This window comes from Zonotrichia leucophrys, chromosome 23 (genome assembly GCF_028769735.1).
Source record: "Zonotrichia leucophrys gambelii isolate GWCS_2022_RI chromosome 23, RI_Zleu_2.0, whole genome shotgun sequence".
NCBI lineage: Eukaryota > Metazoa > Chordata > Aves > Passeriformes > Passerellidae > Zonotrichia > Zonotrichia leucophrys.
Window position 1 is genome coordinate 2,435,980 of NC_088192.1, and position 17,786 is coordinate 2,453,765.

The 17,786-nt window shown below is 54.0% G+C and overlaps 1 protein-coding gene across 1 annotated transcript in view; it reads left to right on the forward strand.

Moving 5' to 3' along the window:
- Nucleotides 1–12,092, forward strand: part of COL9A2 (collagen type IX alpha 2 chain) — a 28,733-nt gene extending 16,641 nt beyond the window's left edge. The window contains exons 13-32 of the mRNA XM_064731443.1: nucleotides 20–73; nucleotides 636–689; nucleotides 858–911; nucleotides 992–1,045; nucleotides 1,184–1,237; nucleotides 1,416–1,469; nucleotides 1,569–1,622; nucleotides 2,118–2,162; nucleotides 2,282–2,335; nucleotides 2,575–2,628; nucleotides 2,699–2,752; nucleotides 5,802–5,873; nucleotides 5,954–5,989; nucleotides 6,119–6,163; nucleotides 6,297–6,329; nucleotides 7,353–7,499; nucleotides 7,913–7,967; nucleotides 8,759–8,947; nucleotides 9,072–9,149; nucleotides 10,264–12,092. Coding sequence (XP_064587513.1) covers nucleotides 20–73; nucleotides 636–689; nucleotides 858–911; nucleotides 992–1,045; nucleotides 1,184–1,237; nucleotides 1,416–1,469; nucleotides 1,569–1,622; nucleotides 2,118–2,162; nucleotides 2,282–2,335; nucleotides 2,575–2,628; nucleotides 2,699–2,752; nucleotides 5,802–5,873; nucleotides 5,954–5,989; nucleotides 6,119–6,163; nucleotides 6,297–6,329; nucleotides 7,353–7,499; nucleotides 7,913–7,967; nucleotides 8,759–8,947; nucleotides 9,072–9,149; nucleotides 10,264–10,469 — 1,446 coding nt within the window. The 3' untranslated portion in view covers nucleotides 10,470–12,092. The remainder of the gene's footprint in view (nucleotides 1–19; nucleotides 74–635; nucleotides 690–857; nucleotides 912–991; nucleotides 1,046–1,183; nucleotides 1,238–1,415; nucleotides 1,470–1,568; nucleotides 1,623–2,117; nucleotides 2,163–2,281; nucleotides 2,336–2,574; nucleotides 2,629–2,698; nucleotides 2,753–5,801; nucleotides 5,874–5,953; nucleotides 5,990–6,118; nucleotides 6,164–6,296; nucleotides 6,330–7,352; nucleotides 7,500–7,912; nucleotides 7,968–8,758; nucleotides 8,948–9,071; nucleotides 9,150–10,263) is intronic.
- The last annotated feature ends 5,694 nt before the right edge of the window (nucleotides 12,093–17,786 follow it).

Consider the following 17,786-nt stretch of genomic DNA (forward strand, 5'->3'; position numbering starts at 1 on the left):
CTTTTCTCTCCACTCCCAGGGCCCCAAGGGGGACGTTGGTGCCTCTGGAGAACAAGGAGTCCCAGGCCCTCCGGTAAATCCTTCATTCCTCTTTTCCTCTGTCCCCCAAATGCTGCAGGAACTGGGGGTGGCCTCTTTGTCCTTGTCCCCAGACACCAGGGAGGTGACACCAGCCTGTCCCTGCTGAAGCAAAGCCTCCATCCCATCCCTCTCCCAGCCATGGATGCCACCAGTTCTCCTTCTGCAGAGCTCCATGGGCACCTGGGCTGTTCCCAGGATAATTTGGGATAAATCCCTGCTGTCCCCTGAGTCCCCCTTGTCCCAGAGGGGAATTAAACCCACAGGAATTCTCAGAGCACTTTGAAGATGAAAAACAATTACTGGGCTGAGCCCAGCAGGCCAGGAAAGGGCAAAACTGCTTTGAAGCCAAGAGCTGTGGCCCAGGGAAGGGGCTGCAGTTTGGAGTTATGGAATTGACAGCTGGAAAAGCACCTGCTGGGGGCTCTGGAATTAGGAGGGACTGGAATTCCTCGTGTTTGGATTCCCAGTGTTGGGTTTTGCTGTAATTGCTGCTTCCCCCTGGGCTGGTTTGGTTTTTTTTCCCAGCTGAATTTGCTGTGTTTCCTTCCCTGCAGGGACCTCAGGGCCTCAGGGGGTACCCTGGCATGGCAGGACCCAAAGGGGAGACGGTGAGTGCGGGCGGCATCCCCTGGCTCCGGCCTCCAGATGCCACCGAGATCATTCCCAGCATCATCATCATCATCATCATCATCACCATCATCCCTCCATGCTGGGCCATCTCAGGGGTGCAGGGATGGGTTGGGATGGGAATTGACCTTTCCATGCTCTCTTTCCAGGGCCCTGCTGGCTACAAGGGCATGGTTGGAAGCATTGGAGCCGCTGGGAGGCCGGTGGGTGTCCCCTCCTCAGCCCTGCCCGCTCGGGGGTCCCACCTTGCCCTGCTCAATCCTTGTGTTCCTCTCTCCTCCAGGGCAGGGAAGGCCCCAAGGGACCGCCTGGGAGCCCTGGTGACAAGGGAGAGCTGGTAGGTGACCCCTCAGTGGCAGTGTCCCCTTTTCCCCAGCTTGGCACTGTTCCCTCGGTGCCCTCGAGGGGCATCTCCAGCTCCCAGCTCTGTCCCCTGCACCAGCAGGACACTGACACTTGTCCCCTCCTGCTCTAGGGTGGCCGTGGCATCAGGGGACCTCAGGGTGACATCGGTCCCAAGGGGGAGAATGTGAGTACAGCTGGTGGCACCTGTGCCCTGCCCATCCCTGGCTGTGCCACCGTGTGTCCTTGTCCCCTCCAGCACACACACCTGGAATGTTCCTTTCCCTCCCCACGTTTTTTTGTCCCCACCGTGAGCCTTTGAGTCCCTTTGAGGTGTCCCATGAGTGGCTCTTGTCCCTTTTCAGGGCCTCCCGGGCATCGATGGCAAGGATGGCACCCCAGGGATCCCAGGAGTGAAGGTGAGGGAATGCCACCCGTGGGAAAAACGGGAATGGCAAAGGGAACAATGTCCCTTGTGGGCACCCCAATCCTGGTGACACCCCCTCTGTCCCTCGCAGGGTGGCACAGGACAGGCCGGACGGCCGGGAACGCCGGGACACCGGGGACAAGCTGTGAGTGAGGGACCACCAGGCTGTCCCCTGAGGGGTGACAGCGCTCTGCCAGGGGTGCCAGGGCCAGCATGCCATGGGGACACTGAGCTGTGCCAGGGGTGACACCCCGAGGGGACACTGAGCTGTGCTGCTGTGCCAGGGGTGACACCCCGTGCCTGGGCCAGCACGCCAAGGGGACACTGAGCTGTGCCAGGGGTGTCACTCTGTGCCAGGGCCAGCACCCTGTGGGGACACTGAGCTGTGCCCAGGGGACATTGAGCTATGCCCAAGGGTGACACCCCGAAGGGACACTGAGCTGTGCCCAGGGGTGACACCCTGAGGGGACACTGAGCTGTGCCCAGGGGTGTCACTCTGTGCCAGGGCCAGCACCCTGTGGGGACACTGAGCTATGCCCAAGGGTGACACCCCGAAGGGACACTGAGCTGTGCCCAGGGGTGACACCCTGAGGGGACACTGAGCTGTGCCCAGGGGTTGATCCCAGCGTTGTTCCCTTAGGGATTGCCAGGCCAGCCAGGAAGCAAAGGTGGCCCAGGTGACAAGGTGGGTGACACCTCTGAGCATCCACCCTGCGGTTCTTGTCCCCTCCCTGTCCCCGCTGTCCCTGCTGTCCCCACTGTCCCTCCCTGTCCCCTCTGACCCCCGTCTCTCTCCCTCCATAGGGTGAATCGGGTCCCCGGGGCCACCCCGGTGCCACCGGTGCCCCAGGGCAGCTTGTAAGTACCGAGATGTCGCCGTGTCCCTCCCGGGGACAGCCTCGGGGCTGAGCTCTCTCTTTTTTCCCTTTTATTTCCCGTTTCCTGCAAGCTCAAAGCAGAATCGGGCACTTCATTGCCACCCTGCTCCTGTCACCACCCTGGTGACAAGGACAGGGCCACCCCTGCCTCGGGGAAGGACAAGGAGCACACCACGCCCGTCAATCCCATTTCTGTGGGATTTTCTCTCCCGTTTTTAGGGCGAGCCCGGACCTCGGGGTGAGCAGGGCCCGCAGGGTGTCCCCGGGCCGAAGGTGAGTTGGGGACACCGCGGGGGTGTGGCAGTGCCAGCGGGGGTGGCCCTGACTCCGCTCCTTCCCGCAGGGTGACAGGGGCGAGCGCGGCCTCGTGGGACCTCCGGGAGAGCAGGGCAGAGCGGTGAGTTGTCCCCAGAGCCGGTGAATTGTCCCCAAAGCTGGGCTGGGACACAGGGAATGCTCTGAGTTGTCCCCAGAGCCGGTGAGTTGTCCCCAAAGCTGGGCTGGGACACAGGGAATGCTCTGAGTTGTCCTCAAAGCCGGTGAATTGTCCCCAAAGCTGGGCTGGGACACAGGGAATGCTCTGAGTTGTCCCCAGAGCCGGTGAGTTGTCCCCAAAGCTGGGCTGGGACACAGGGAGTGCTCTGAGTTGTCCCCAGAGCCGGTGAGTTGTCCCCAAAGCTGGGCTGGGACACAGGGAGTGCTCTGAGTTGTCCTCAAAGCCGGCGAATTGTCCCCAAAACTGGGCTGAGACACGGGAGACACTCTGAGTTGTCCCCAAAGCCAGTGAGTTGTCCCCAGAGTTGGGCTGGGACATGGGGGATGCTCTGAGTTGTCCCAAAAGCTGGTGAATTGTCCCCAAAGCAAGGTTGGGAGATGGGAGATGCTCTGAGATGTTCCCAGAGAGGAGCTGGGACATGGGACAGGCTCTGAGTTGTCCCCAAAGCCACTCTGGGACACGGGGGATGCTCTGAATTGTCCCCAAAGCCGGTGAATTGTCCCCAAAGCTGGGCTGGGACATGAGAGTTACTCTGAATTGTCCCCAAAGTCACTCTGGGACACGGGAGATGCTCTGAGTTGTTCCTTAAAGCCACTCTGGGACACAGGGAGTGCTCTGAGTTGTCCCCAAAGCCGGTGAATTGTCCCCAAAGCTGGGCTGGGACACAGGGAGTGCTCTGAGTTGTCCTCAAAGCCAGTGAATTGTCCCCAAAGCTGGGCTGGGACACAGGGAGTGCTCTGAGTTGTCCTCAAAGCCGGTGAATTGTCCCCAAAGCTGGGCTGGGACACAGGGAATGCTCTGAGTTGTCCTCAAAGCCGGCAAATTGTCCCCAAAGCTGGGCTGAGACACGGGAGACGCTCTGAGTTGTCCCCAAAGCCAGTGAGTTGTCCCCAGAGTTGGGCTGGGACATGGGGGATGCTCTGAGTTGTCCTAAAAGCTGGTGAATTGTCCCCAAAGTAAGGTTGGGAGATGGGAGATGCTCTGAGATGTTCCCAGAGAGGAGCTGGGACATGGGACAGGCTCTGAGTTGTCCCCAAAGCCACTCTGGGACACGGGGGATGCTCTGAATTGTCCCCAAAGCCGGTGAATTGTCCCCAAAGCTGGGCTGGGACATGAGAGTTACTCTGAATTGTCCCCAAAGTCACTCTGGGACACGGGAGATGCTCTGAGTTGTTCCTTAAAGCCACTCTGGGACACAGGGAATGCTCTGAGTTGTCCCCAGAGCCGGTGAATTGTCCCCAAAGCTGGGCTGGGACACAGGGAATGCTCTGAGTTGTCCTCAAAGCCGGTGAATTGTCCCCAAAGCTGAGCTGGGACACAGGGAATGCTCTGAGTTGTCCTCAAAGCTGGCGAATTGTCCCCATAGCTGGGCTGGGACACAGGGAATGCTCTGAGTTGTCCTCAAAGCCGGCAAATTGTCCCCAAAGCTGGGCTGAGACACGGGAGACACTCTGAGTTGTCCCCAAAGCCAGTGAGTTGTCCCCAGAGTTGGGCTGGGACATGGGGGATGCTCTGAGTTGTCCCAAAAGCTGGTGAATTGTCCCCAAAGCAAGGTTGGGAGATGGGAGATGCTCTGAGATGTTCCCAGAGAGGAGCTGGGACATGGGACAGGCTCTGAGTTGTCCCCAAAGCCACTCTGGGACACAGGGAATGCTCTGAGTTGTCCCCAAAGCCACTCTGGGACACGGGGGATGCTCTGAATTGTCCCCAAAGCCGGTGAATTGTCCCCAAAGCTGGGCTGGGACATGAGAGTTACTCTGAATTGTCCCCAAAGTCACTCTGGGACACGGGAGATGCTCTGAGTTGTCTCCAAAGCCACTCTGGGACACAGGGAATGTTCTGAGTTGTCCCTAAAGCCACTCTGGGACATGGGGTATGCTCTGAAGTGTCCCCAAAGCTGGTGAATTGTCCCCAAAGCTGGGCTGGGACACAGGAGTGCTCTGAGTTGTCCCCAAAGCTGGGCTGGGACACAGGGAGTGCTCTGAGTTGTCCTCAAAGCCGGCAAGTTGTCCCCAAAACTGGGCTGAGACACGGGAGACACTCTGAGTTGTCCCCAAAGCCGGTGAATTGTCCCCAAAGCTGGGCTGGGACATGAGAGTTACTCTGAATTGTCCCCAAAGTCACTCTGGGACACGGGAGATGCTCTGAGTTGTTCCTTAAAGCCACTCTGGGACACAGGGAATGTTCTGAGTTGTCCCTAAAGCCACTCTGGGACATGGGGTATGCTCTGAAGTGTCCCCAAAGCTGGTGAATTGTCCCCAAAGCTGGGCTGGGACATGGGGGATGCTCTGAGTTGTCCCCAAAGCTGAGCTGGGACACAGGGAATGCTCTAAATTGTCCCCAAAGCCACTCTGGGACACAGGGGATGCTCTGAGATGTCCCCAGAGAGGGGCTGGGACATGGGACAGGCTCTGAATTGTCCCCAAAGCCACTCTGGGACATGGGAGATGCTCTCAGCTGTCCCCAAATCCAGGCTGGCACACGGGGGACACTCAGTTTGGGATGTGGGATTGCAAGCCTGGCTTTGGGATCAGTGGGGCACAGCCAGACCTCCCCCTTTGATCCGGGGTCAGTCCCATGCCTGCCCTGCTGCTGAGGGATTAGGGAATAGCTCAGGGATTAATGGGACCCCAGCTGGGACAGGAATTTCCTCCCATCCCAGGAGAGCCCAGCCCCTCTCCAGAGCTTTCCTGCACTGGAACAACAGCCAAAAATCTGATTTTTGGTGCTTTTCCTGTGGACAGGAATCCATCCATGGAAAAATCACTGCTCTGGGCATTGATTCTCCATGGTTTTGTGCCCTGTGTCCCCTCAGAGCTGGGATTTAGGGAAGGTTGGATGCTGGAGGATGAGGAGCTGCACCTCAATGCCTTGGGGATGATTCACTGATGGGTAAAAATCTTTCCATTGTCTCCTCTCACTCATTTTCCCATATTCCTTGGATTTCCAGGGCCCAAAGGGTGAGCAGGGCCCACCAGGCATCCCAGGACCCCAAGGCTTGCCTGGAGTCAAAGGAGACAAGGTGACAGCTCTGGGGACAGCAGGGTGGCTTTGAGGGGACTCTGCTCTGAGCTGGGCTGATCCCACTTTTTCCTTTCCCAGGGCTCTCCAGGGAAAACCGGCCCCAAAGGCAGCACTGTGAGTTCATCCCAGGCTGGGATTAACAGAGCTGGGATTAACACTGACTCCAGGCACTTTCTCCATGAATTTCCCCTTTGGGAATGTTTCCTTTGGGAATGTTCCCATCTCTCTTTGCCTTTCCTTTAGGGAGATCCAGGAGTCCACGGCCTGGCAGGGCTCAAGGGAGAGAAGGTGGGTGCTTCTAGAAAATTCTTGGAATGCTGGGGGATCCCTTGCCATGCTGGGGGATCCTGCCTGGCATTAAATCCCAGCTCCTAAATCCCTGCTGTCTCCTCATCGCCTTTTCTGTGTCCTCTGTACCCAGGGGGAGTCAGGAGAGCCAGGACCCAAGGGACAGGTGAGTGATGGGGAATTTGGGACCAAGGGGACCCCAAAACTTGGGAGGATTTGTGGGATCCTCAGCTGGGTCTTCCCTGCTGAGGTGCTGGAGGAATATTTTCCCTGGAGATGGGGGCCAATGACCATGATCCGCCCTGGATTCAGGCTCAGCTCCTCCTTGGGGTTAAACCCTGGATTCAGGCTCAGTTCTGGGCTCAGCACCAGGTTCAGGCTCAGCCCTGTTTTGGGATCCAGTGCTGGATTCAGCCTCAGCTCCATTTTGGGATCCAGCCCTAGATTCAAGTTCAGCCCCAATTTTTGGGATCCAACCCTGGATTCAGCCCCAGGCCAAATTTTTGGGATCCAGCCCCATTTGGGATCCAGCCCTAGGTTCAGCCCCAGCCCCAGTTTTTGGGATCCAGCCCCAATTTTTGTGATTCAGCCCCAATTTTTGGGATTCAGCCTCAGCCCCATTTGGGATCCAGCCCCAATTTCTGGGATCCAATCCGTTTTTGGGACCAAGGCGTGGATTCAGTCCCAGCCCAAAATTTTGGGATCCAGCCCTAGGTTCAGCCCCAGCCCCATCTTGGGTTCAGCCCCAATTTTTGTGATCCAACACTGGATTCAGCCCCAGCCCCATTTGGGATCCAGCCCAAAATTTTGGGATCCAGCCCTAGGTTCAGCCTCAGCCCCATTTGGAATCAAGCCCCAGTTTTTGGGATCCAACCCTGGGTTTGGGTTCAGCCCCAGCCCCAATTTTTGTGATTCAGCCCTGGATTCAGCTCCAGCCCCATTTGGGATCCAGCCCCAAGTTTTGGGATCCAGCCCCGAGTTTTGCGACCCAGCCCTGGCCTCAGCCCCAGCCCCATTTGGGATCCAGCCCAACTTTTGGGATCCAGTCCCAATTTTTGGGATCCAGCCTGGGTTCACCCCCAGCCCTGCCTGTGGTTTTTGGGACATTTTGGGCTCTCGGGGTGCAGCCCCCGTGTTCAGCACAGCCTGAGCCCCTCATGCCCCTCTCTCTCCATCCATCCCTCCTCAGCAAGGCATCCAGGGAGAGCTCGGCTTTCCCGGCCCCTCGGGGGATGCAGGAGCGCCGGGAATTCGGGGCTATCCCGGCCCGCCCGGCCCGCGGGGGCTGGTGGGGGAGCGCGGAGTGCCGGGAATGCCAGGCCCGAGGGGCACAGCCGTGAGTACCCCGATCCTACAAACCTCCTCATCCTCTCTGCTCGGCAGGGATTGCCTCTGCTTCCCACCCAGCTCCTCTGGGAACACGCTGCTGTTCCACTCAGGAGCTGGGATTCCGCTTTCCTGGGGAGGAATTCTGTCTTTCCACTGTGTATGGCATCCAAAAACTGTCCCTATATAAATTAGCCAGCAGAAGGGATTTGCAGGGTTGTGATTTTTCCCTAAAAACCTCATTTGGGACTCCAATGCCATGAGGGGATGCATGGAGTGAGCTGAGCGTGGAGTGCTTGGGACAGAACAGAGGAAAGCAGGGTGGGAAGGTGACCTGGGATGCAGGGAGGGGATGGGGATTGGGATTTGGGCTGGGAAGGGCTCTGGGAGGGGACAGAAGGAGCGAAATTCCCTTCCTGGCAGGGCCGGGATGCTGGGGACCAGCACATCGTGGACGTGGTGCTGAAGATGCTGCAAGGTGAGGGTGGAGCGGGGCCACCACATCCTATGGATCCCATGGATCTCTTCCCATGGATCCCTTCTCATGGATCCAGTGGATCCCACCCCATGTGGATCTCTTCCTATAGATCCCACCCTATGGACCCCATTGTTCCCATCCCATGGATCTCTTCCTATGGATCCGGTGGAATCCCCTCCCCATGGATCTCACCCTATGGATCCCATCCCATGGGTCCCATCCCATGGATCCCATGGGTCCCAACCCATGGATCCTATGGATCCCATGGATCCCATGGATCTCTTCCTATGGATCCCCTCCCATGGATACCACCCCATGGATCCGGTGGAATCCCCTCCCCATGGATCTCACCCTATGGATCCCATCCCATGGATTCCATGGTTCCCATCCCATGGATCTCTTCCTATGGATCCCATCCCATGGTTCCCATCCCATTGATCCCACCCAATGGATCCCATCCCATGGATCCTGTGGATCCCATCCCATGAATCCCATCCCATGGATCCCCCCCCATGGATCCCATGGATCCCACCCCATGGATCCCATCCCATGGATCCCCCCCCATGGATCCCATGGTTCCCATCCCATTGATCCCACCCCATGGATCCCACCCTATGGATCCCATGGTTCCTACCCCATGGTTCCCATCCTGTGGATCCCATCCCATGAATCCCATCCCATGGATCCCACCCCATGGATCCCACCCCATGGATCCCACCCCATGGATCCCATGGTTCCCACCCCATGGATCCCTCTCATGGATCCCATCCCGGCCCCTCTCTGCCCCACAGAGCAGCTGGCAGAGGTGGCCGTGAGCGCCAAGAGAGCCGCCCTGGGTGGGGTCGGGGCCATGGGACCCCCCGGTCCCCCCGGCCCCCCAGGGCCACCCGGTGATCAGGGACCCCACGGCCCCATGGGACCCCGAGGTGTCCCCGGAATCTTGGGAGCTGCTGGGCAGATCGGCAATGTTGGACCCAAAGGTGGGTGGTGGGGGCATGGTGCCAGGCGCAAACCCTCCTGGGGTGGCACTGCCATGTTTGTCCCCGTCCCTGATGGCCCATCCGGGGTTTCCATGGAGTCCTTCCCTCCTTTTTGTACCCACAGGGAAGAGAGGAGAGAAGGGCGAGCGGGGAGAGGTTGGCCGTGGCCACCCGGGAATGCCAGGTCCTCCAGGGATCCCAGGTGAGACCAGGTGTCCCCAGGTGGCCTTTGTCACCTTGGGGTGATGAGCCCAGCGGTGGCTGGGGACCTTCTGATCCATGCGACAAAAACTGCCCAGGTTCATCCCACAAAACCTTCTCAGGTTTATCCCACAAAATTTACACAGGTTCATCCCACAAAAACTGCCTAAGCTCATCCTGTAAATCTGCTCAAGTTTATTCCATAAAACCTGCCTGGGATCCTCCCACAAAATGGGCCCAAGTTCATCCCATAAAACTTGCACAAGCTCATCCCACAAAACCTCAATTCATCCCTATTTCTCAGAGAAAAATCCCTATTATTTCTCAGGGGAAAAAAACCTCCCTATTTCTGAGGGAAAAAACCCTATTTCTCAGGGGAAAATGCCTATTTCTGAGGGGAAATACATATTTCTCAGGGGAAAATGCCTATTTCTGAGGGGAAAAATCTCTATTTCTGAGGGAAAAATCCCTAATTCTGAGGGCAAAAATCCCTAATTCTGAGGGGGAAATCTCTATTATTTCTAGGGGAAAAAAGAAACATCCCTATTTATCAGGGAAAAAAATCCCTATTTCTGAGGGAACAATCCCTATTATTTCTCAGGGAAAACCCTATTTCTGAAGGAAAAATCCCTATTTCTGAGGGGAAAATCCCTATTTCTGAGGGAAAAATTCCTACATCTCATGGAAAATCCCTATTTCTCAGGGAAAGATCCATATTTATGAGGAAAAAATCCATATTTTTGAGGAAAAATCCCTATTTTTCAGAGAAAAATCCATATTTCTGAGGAAAAAATCCGTATTTTTGAGGGAAAATCCCTATTTCTGAGGGGAAATCCGTATTTCTGAGGGAAAAAATCCTACATCTCAGGGGAAATCCCTATTTCTCAGGGAAAAATCCATCCTTCTGAGGAAAAAATCCGTATTTTTGAGGAAAAATCCCTATTTCTCAGAGAAAAATCCATATTTCTGAGGAAAAAAATCCGTATTTTTGAGGAAAAATCCCTATTTCTGAGGGGAAAATCCCTGTTATTTCCCAGGGAAAAATCCCTATTATTTCTCAGGGAAGACCTATTTCTCAGCTTGATTCTCAGCACCTCACCCCGTTGCCTTTCCAGGTCTCCCGGGCATCCCCGGCCACGCTGTGGACGGCAAGGCGGGCGAGCGGGGCCAGCCGGGCTCCCCGGGCGAGGCGGGCCGGCCGGGGCTGCCGGGACCCGCGGGCCTGCCCGGCTTCTGCGAGCCCGCCGCCTGCCTGGCAGCCTCGGCCTACGCGGCCGCTCGCCTCACGGAGCCGGGCAGCGTCAAGGGCCCCTCGTTCTGAGCGATTCCCGGTGAAAATCCCTTCCCAAAGTGACCACGACACTGCAGTCCCACAGGGAGAAGTTTCCGTGCTTTCCCGCTTCTGGTGTGAGGGTGGAGGCGGGGGAAAACACAGCTTTAAATTGTTAATTTTGGGACCTGATTTTCTTTTACACAGTTCTGGCAGCATAAAAAAATCTTAGAGTGGGTATAAATTTTATTTAAATACACTTTAGGGTTGCTCCGTTCTGAGCAATTTCCTAAGGAAAATCCCTTCCCAAAGTGACCACGACACTGCAGTCCCACAGGGAGAAGTTTCCGTGCTTTCCCGCTTCTGGTGTGAGGGTGGAGGCGGGGGAAAACACAGCTTTAAATTGTTAATTTTGGGACCTGATTTTCTTTTACACAGTTCTGGCAGCATAAAAAAATCTTAGAGTGGGTATAAATTTTATTTAAATACACTTTAGGGTTGCTCCGTTCTGAGCAATTTCCTAAGGAAAATCCCTTCCCAAAGTGACCACAACACTGCAGTCCCACAAGGAGAAGCTGCCGCACTTTCCCGGTTCTGGTGTGAGGGTGGACAGCAGGGAAAACACAGCTTTAAATTGTTAATTTTGGGACTTGATTTTTTTTACTCAGTTCTGGCAGCATAAATTCTATTTAACTATACTTTAGGGCTCCTCTGTGCTGCCCCTCATTCTGAGTAATTCCCTCATGAAAATCCCTTCCAAAAATGACCAGAACACTGTGAGAAGCGGCCTCACATTCCCGGTTCTGGCATGAGGGTGGACAGCAGGGAAAACACAGCCCTAAAATTATAATTTCGTGACTTGATTTTTTTTTTTACTCAGTTCTGGCAGTATAAATTTTATTTAAATACACTTTAGGGTTTCTCTGTCCTGCCCCCTGTTCTGTGCAATTCCCTCATGAAAATCCCTTCCCAAAGTGAACACAACACTGCATGAAGCTTCTGCATTTTCCCGTTTCTGGGGTGAGGGTGGACATAGGGAAAACACAGCCCTAAAATGTTAATTTTGGGAATAACCCCAAATTTGGGACATAATTTTCTTTTACAGAGGTCTGGCAGCATAAAAAAATCTTAGAGTGGGCATACATTTTATTTCAAGGGGAGAAGCTTCTGCACTTTCCTGGTTTTGGGGTGAGGGAAAACGCAGCCCTAAAATGTTAATTTTGGGACTTGATTTTTTTTTTACACAGTTCTGGCAGCATAAATTTTATTTAAATACACTTTAGGGTTCCTCTGTGCTGCCAGAATCTGTAAAGAGATCTTTATGTAAACCAGAATCAGGGCCTCTAATCCTGTTTCCGTCCATGGGGTTTCAAATCTGCTCCTGGCACCCTTTCCCAAAAAAACAAACAAAAAAATTGGAACAAATTTTATAATTCCCTGTGATGTTTGAAGGAGCTGGTGGAAATTCCATTTTTAGCCTTCTCTTTTCTTTTTTAAATTGGAATTTTTAAAGTCCCTCCCAAAACCAAAATCATGGTTTGATTATTTAACAGAATTCCCAGCTCCAACTTGGTCACTCCCAGAGCTGTAAATCTTTGTAAAATAGGGATATTTTATAATTGTGATGAGGAAGACACTAACTTTTGGAAAAATGGACAATAAAACCAAACTGAATTCTTAATAAGTGGAATGATCTGTGGATTTCTTTGGAGTTAAGCAAGGCTGTGGTGGGGTGCAAAATTTTGAGGGTATAAGTTGACATAAAATTAACAGCATGGCTTCTGAGGTAGTATTGGAAACAGAAAAGTTTTAATAAAGGTAAAATAGCAAAGCTTTTTCAGAGAAAAACTGAGCTAGGGGTAAGAGGTTTTTAGTCATACTAAAACACTCTATAAAAGCAATTATTTCCTTTGTTCTCTTCTTTTTCTAGAGAATTATTTAGGTAAGACTTTTTAGCCTCTGTCTAATGACACAGCCCTAAGTTTAAAGTCTCAAAAGTTCTATAAAGTGTCTTTATTCCCATTGGAAAAAAAATTCCCATTTTCCGACCCCTCCGAGAAATCCCGCTCCAGCTGTGCCGCACATCTGGGCCACATCCCAGCTCTTCCTGCCTTTTCTCCCCGCGAGAGGGAGCTGCCAGCCCGTGGAATCGGCTCTTCCAGCCTGGGATATTCCCGAAAAACGCAGGTTTCCTTCAGGAAGGGGCTGGAGCATCCCCCGGCACCGGGCTGAGGGGGGAAAAGGAGGAATTCCCTTCCTTTGACCCCTTCCTGCTTTTGGGATGGACATGGAAGGGATGGAAGGGGCTGGGAGCTGAGTTTTGGTCCTGGAACAGGGAAAAGCCACTTCTAGGTGGGATCGGGGCTGAGTTTTGGTCGTGGGACAGGGAAAAAACACTTCCAGGTGGGATCAGGGGTCGAGTTTTGGTCCTGGAGCAGGGAAAAGTCACTTCAGGAGGGATCAGGGATGAGTTTTGGTCCTGGAACAGGGAAAAGCCACTTCTAGGTGGGATCGGGGCTGAGTTTTGGTCGTGGGACAGGGAAAAAACACTTCCAGGTGGGATCAGGGGTCGAGTTTTGGTCCTGGAACAGGGAAAAAACACTTCCAGGTGGGATCAGGGGTCGAGTTTTGGTCATGGAGCAGGGAAAAGCCACTTCAGGAGGGATCAGGGATGAGTTTTGGTCCCGGAATAGGGAAAAGCCACTTCCAGGAAGGATCAGAGGCTGGGTTGTGGTCCTGGAATAGGGAAAAGCCACTTCAGGAGGGATCAGGGCTGAGTCTTGGTCCTGGAACAAGGAAAAGCCACTTCTAGGTGGGATCAGGGGTCGAGTTTTGGTCCTGGAGCAGGGAAAAGCCACTTCCAGGAAGGATCAGAGGCTGGGTTTTGGTCCTGGAATAGGGAAAAGCCACTTCAGGAGGGATCAGGGCTGAGTCTTGGTCCTGGAACAAGGAAAAGCCACTTCTAGGTGGGATCAGGGGCTGAGTTTTGGTCCTGGGACAGGGAAAAAACACTTCCAGGTGGGATCAGGGGTCGAGTTTTGGTCCTGGAGCAGGGAAAAGCCACTTCAGGAGGGATCAGGGATGAGTTTTGGTCCCGGAATAGGGAAAAGCCACTTCTAGGTGGGATCAGGGGCTGAATTTGGGTCCTGGGACAGGGAAAAGCCATTTCCAGGTGGGATCAGGGCAGACTTTTGGTCCTGGAGCAGGGAAAAGCCACTTCCAGGAAGGATCAGAGGCTGGGTTTTGGTCCTGGAATAGGGAAAAGCCACTTTAGGAGGGATCAGGGATGGGTTTTGGTCCCAGAATAGGTGGGATCAGGGCTGAATTCAGGTCCTGAAGCGGGAAAAAGCCACTTCCAGGTGGGATCAGGGGTTGAGTTTAGGTCCTAGAGCAGAGAAAAGCCACTTCTAGGAGGGAACAGGGGCTGAGTTCGGGTCCTGAAACAGGGAAAAAACACTTCCAGGTGGGATCGGGGGCTGAATTGGGGTCCTGGAACAAGGAAAAGCCACTTCCAGGTGGGATCAGGGTTGAGTTTTGGTCATGGAGCAGGAAAAAGCGACTTCCAGGTGGGATCAGGGCTGAGCAGGGAAAAGCCACATCCCAGGAAAAGCAGGAAAAGCTCTGCTGTGCCTATGGAGCATCCTGGGCATGCAGGAGGATCCAGAAATCCTTGGGAGCTCCTCAGTCCCACACTCAGGACAGCTTGGGATGGGATGGGATGGGATGGGATGGATGGGATGGGATGGGATGGGATGGGATGGGATGGGATGGGATGGGATGGGATGGGATGGGATGGGATGGGATGGATGGATGGGATGGATGGGATGGGATGGAGGATGGGATGGGATGGGATGGATGGGATGGGATGGATGGGATGGGATGGGATGGGATGGGATGGGATGGATGGGATGGGATGGGATGGGATGGGATGGGATGGGATGGGATGGGATGGGATGGGATGGGATGGGATGGGATGGATGGGATGGGGATGGATGGGATGGGATGGGATGGATGGGATGGGAATGGGATGGGATGGGATGGATGGGATGGGATGGGATGGGATGGGATGGATGGGATGGGATGGGATGGGATGGGATGGGATGGGATGGATGGGATGGGATGGGATGGGATGGGATGGGATGGGATGGGATGGGATGGGATGGGATGAGATGGGATGGGATGGGATGGATGGGATGGATGGGATGGGATGGGATGGGATGGGATGGATGGGATGGGATGGGATGGGATGAGATGGATGGGATGGGAAAGGAGTGGGATGGGATGGGATGGGATGGGATGGGATGGGATGGGATGGGATGGGATGGGATGGATGAGATGGGATGGATGGGATGGGATGGGATGGGATGGGATGGGATGGGATGGGATGGGATGGGATGGGATGGGATGGGATGGGTGGGATGGGATGGGGATGGGATGGGATGGATGGGATGGGATGGGATGGGATGGGATGGGATGGGATGGGATGGGATGGGATGGGATGGATGGGATGGGATGGGATGGGATGGGATGGATGGGATGGGATGGGATGGGATGGGATGGGATGGGATGGGATGGGATGGGATGGAATGGGATGGGATGGGATGAGCTCCAGCACATCCAGGGACGCTGCTCCAGCTGATCCCGCACCTTCCAGAGCCAGCACAGCTTCCCCAAAAATCGCTGAGGGCAGCAGTGAGGGAGCTCTGCCTTGGCAAGGAGCAGCTCTGACCTTCCTGATCCATCCTGGCAGGCGCCAGGAATCCGGAGCCTGGCAAAGCCGGCGTCTGGGAAGACTAAAAAGCTCGGGAATTAATTAAAATTCCGGGAAGCAGCTGTCTGGAGCTCCTGCCTCTCTCTCTCCCACCTGCTCGTGCCTCATGGATTCTCCTGGGAGCCAGCCCAGTCCTTGTCACCTCAGCTGCTCCCTGCTCCCAGACAGCCAAACCTCAAGATCCAAAGCCTGGCCAGGCAGGGCTTCTTTTCCAAGCAAAACCGGGTGGAATCTTTCCAAATTATTCCAAGAGTTTTGAGAATCTGCTCCCTGGGAATAGAGGGGGAAGAGTGCAGCGTCCTGCCTGCCTTTGGTGGGATGGGAAAGGAAAAAGGAAAGAAGGAAAAGGGAATTGAGGATCATTTGGGATTGCACCAGTTCCTCCTCCAGACCTGACACCTCCTGCAGGAGCTTTCCTTTGTTTCCCATCTCCTTGGAAAACAGTGGGAAAAGAGGAAGAATCGGGGTAGATGGTAGCCTGGAATAATTAAATTAAATGTGCAGGGACACCTTCCATTATCCCAAGTTGTTCCAGCCTGGCCTTGGACACTTCCAGGAATGTGGCAGCCACATGAAAAATCCATCCCAGCCCCTTCCCACCCTCCCAGGGAGGAATTTTTTCCCAAAATCCCATCCAGAGCATCCTTTTCCCCAAAAGGCACCGTGTCCCCCTCGGTTATGCGCCTGAAATCCCACCCGGGACATTCCCGTGGCCATGAATAATTCAGGACTATCAGGAAAGTTTCGTGGAGCTGATGAGCCCAAATCACCTGGAGGAGGTGAAGATGAGCTAATCACCGTTTGTTCTCTCTCGATAGCTGATTAACTGCTAATTAGAATATTAAACAAGGGCTTAAATACGTAAATGAGCTTCTGAGGATGGAGTTCGTTATTGGAGGTGCCATAAAATTCCTGATTTTTATTTCTTAGATTATTGTTTGATGGGTTTAATTTTTTTGCCTCCTAAAAAAGGGTTTTGTTTTTAAAGTGTTTTGTTCTGCTGGAATGTTGTAGGATCTGGGATAAATTAATCCCAAACTCCATCAAAACACCAGGAAGGTGCTCCCAGCTCCACAAGCAGGATGCTCAAAGTTCAGGAAGCTTCTCCAGGGAAAAAAGGGGCAAATTTTTGGATTCTCTGCCCAAAACAGCTCCAAGATTCCTGCAGAGAGGGAAGCAGGAATGGGGACTCACAGGGAATTCCATGGAATTTCCATGGAATTGGCTGCGGGAATGAGGCCGGAAAATCCCGAGAGCCCAAATTAAAGGTGGGGAAGGGCAGGATTGGCCTGGCAGTGACAGGAGGGGACAGAGGTGTCACACACAGGGGTGGCACCCAGGCAGAAAACAGGGATGGAAAACTTGGGAATCACGGAATTGTGATGGTTGGAAAAGACCTCCAGGATCATCAAATCCAACCTTCCCACATCCATCCTGCCATGGAGCCCACGGACAGGGATGCTGCTGATGGGACGAGGGCTGGGAAAACCCTTGGGGACGTGGCTGGAATGTTGGATCCCAAACCTGACCCCAATCCCATCCCAGGGATCCCTGCAGGGCAATTCCTGCACAACCCTCCCTGGATGGGAAGCAGGAGCAGCTGCCTCCTGTCTGTAAATGAAATAATATTAATTAAACCTCTTAATGAGGGTTTGTTGTGGCATTAATTAACCCCCAGACATTGGCAGAGGCTGTGGGGTGGGGTTCAGCCCCGGCACTTCTGAGGAATTCCCAAAGCCCCAATTCCCAAAGCCCCAATTCCCAAGATTCCCGTTGTGATTTTCCCTGCTTTGCCCTCAAATCCTGGCAGCTGTCCCTGCTCCGGTCACCTCCCCGGGCTGCCAAAATTTGGGATGTGTTATCCTTAAACCTCTCTCTGCTGCCAACACCGTTTTGTTCCCATCTGTTTTCCAAAGGTTTTTCCAAAGGAGCTCAGCCCAGCTCGGCTTGGCAGCACCGTCCTGCCCTAAAACCATTCCTTGGGAACTGCAGAGAATTCCAGAGGGGTTTGGGATGGAAGGGACTTTAAGGACCATCCTGCCATGGGTGACAGGTTTTTCCATCCTGGCCTTGAACAATTCCAGCCACAATTTGCGCTTGGGAATCCTGCATCCATTTGTGTCCAATTCCAAGGGTTTTGGCCCTCCAGAGTGTGAATTCCCAAAAAGAATTGGGAATTTTGCTGTTTGTGGAAGCCCCTCCCACCTGATCCCACATCCAGGAATTCCAGGGCAAAGCTACTCCAGGTTCAAGCAGCTCCATCAGCCTCACCCTGAGCTCTTTTTTTTGTGCCTAAACACAGATTTTAAACAATTTTTCCCATTTTTTGCCAGATTTCCTGGCAGATTTCCAAAGGAACGCTCCGGGACGGCGCTTGCAATCCCAAAGCTGTCCCAAAGTGCCCAGTGTTGGCTCCAGTGATGTTTTCCAGGCACTGAGAAGTGGTGAAAACAGGGAAAAATCAATAGTTACAATCCCAGCGGCTCGGTTCTGCTGATGAGCCGTGTTCTCCCTGCTGAAAAAGCCGGGAATTGCGAAGAAAAGGGAAAATATAGGGGAAAAAAAGGGAGAAAAAAAAGGGGGGAAAGGGGGGAGAA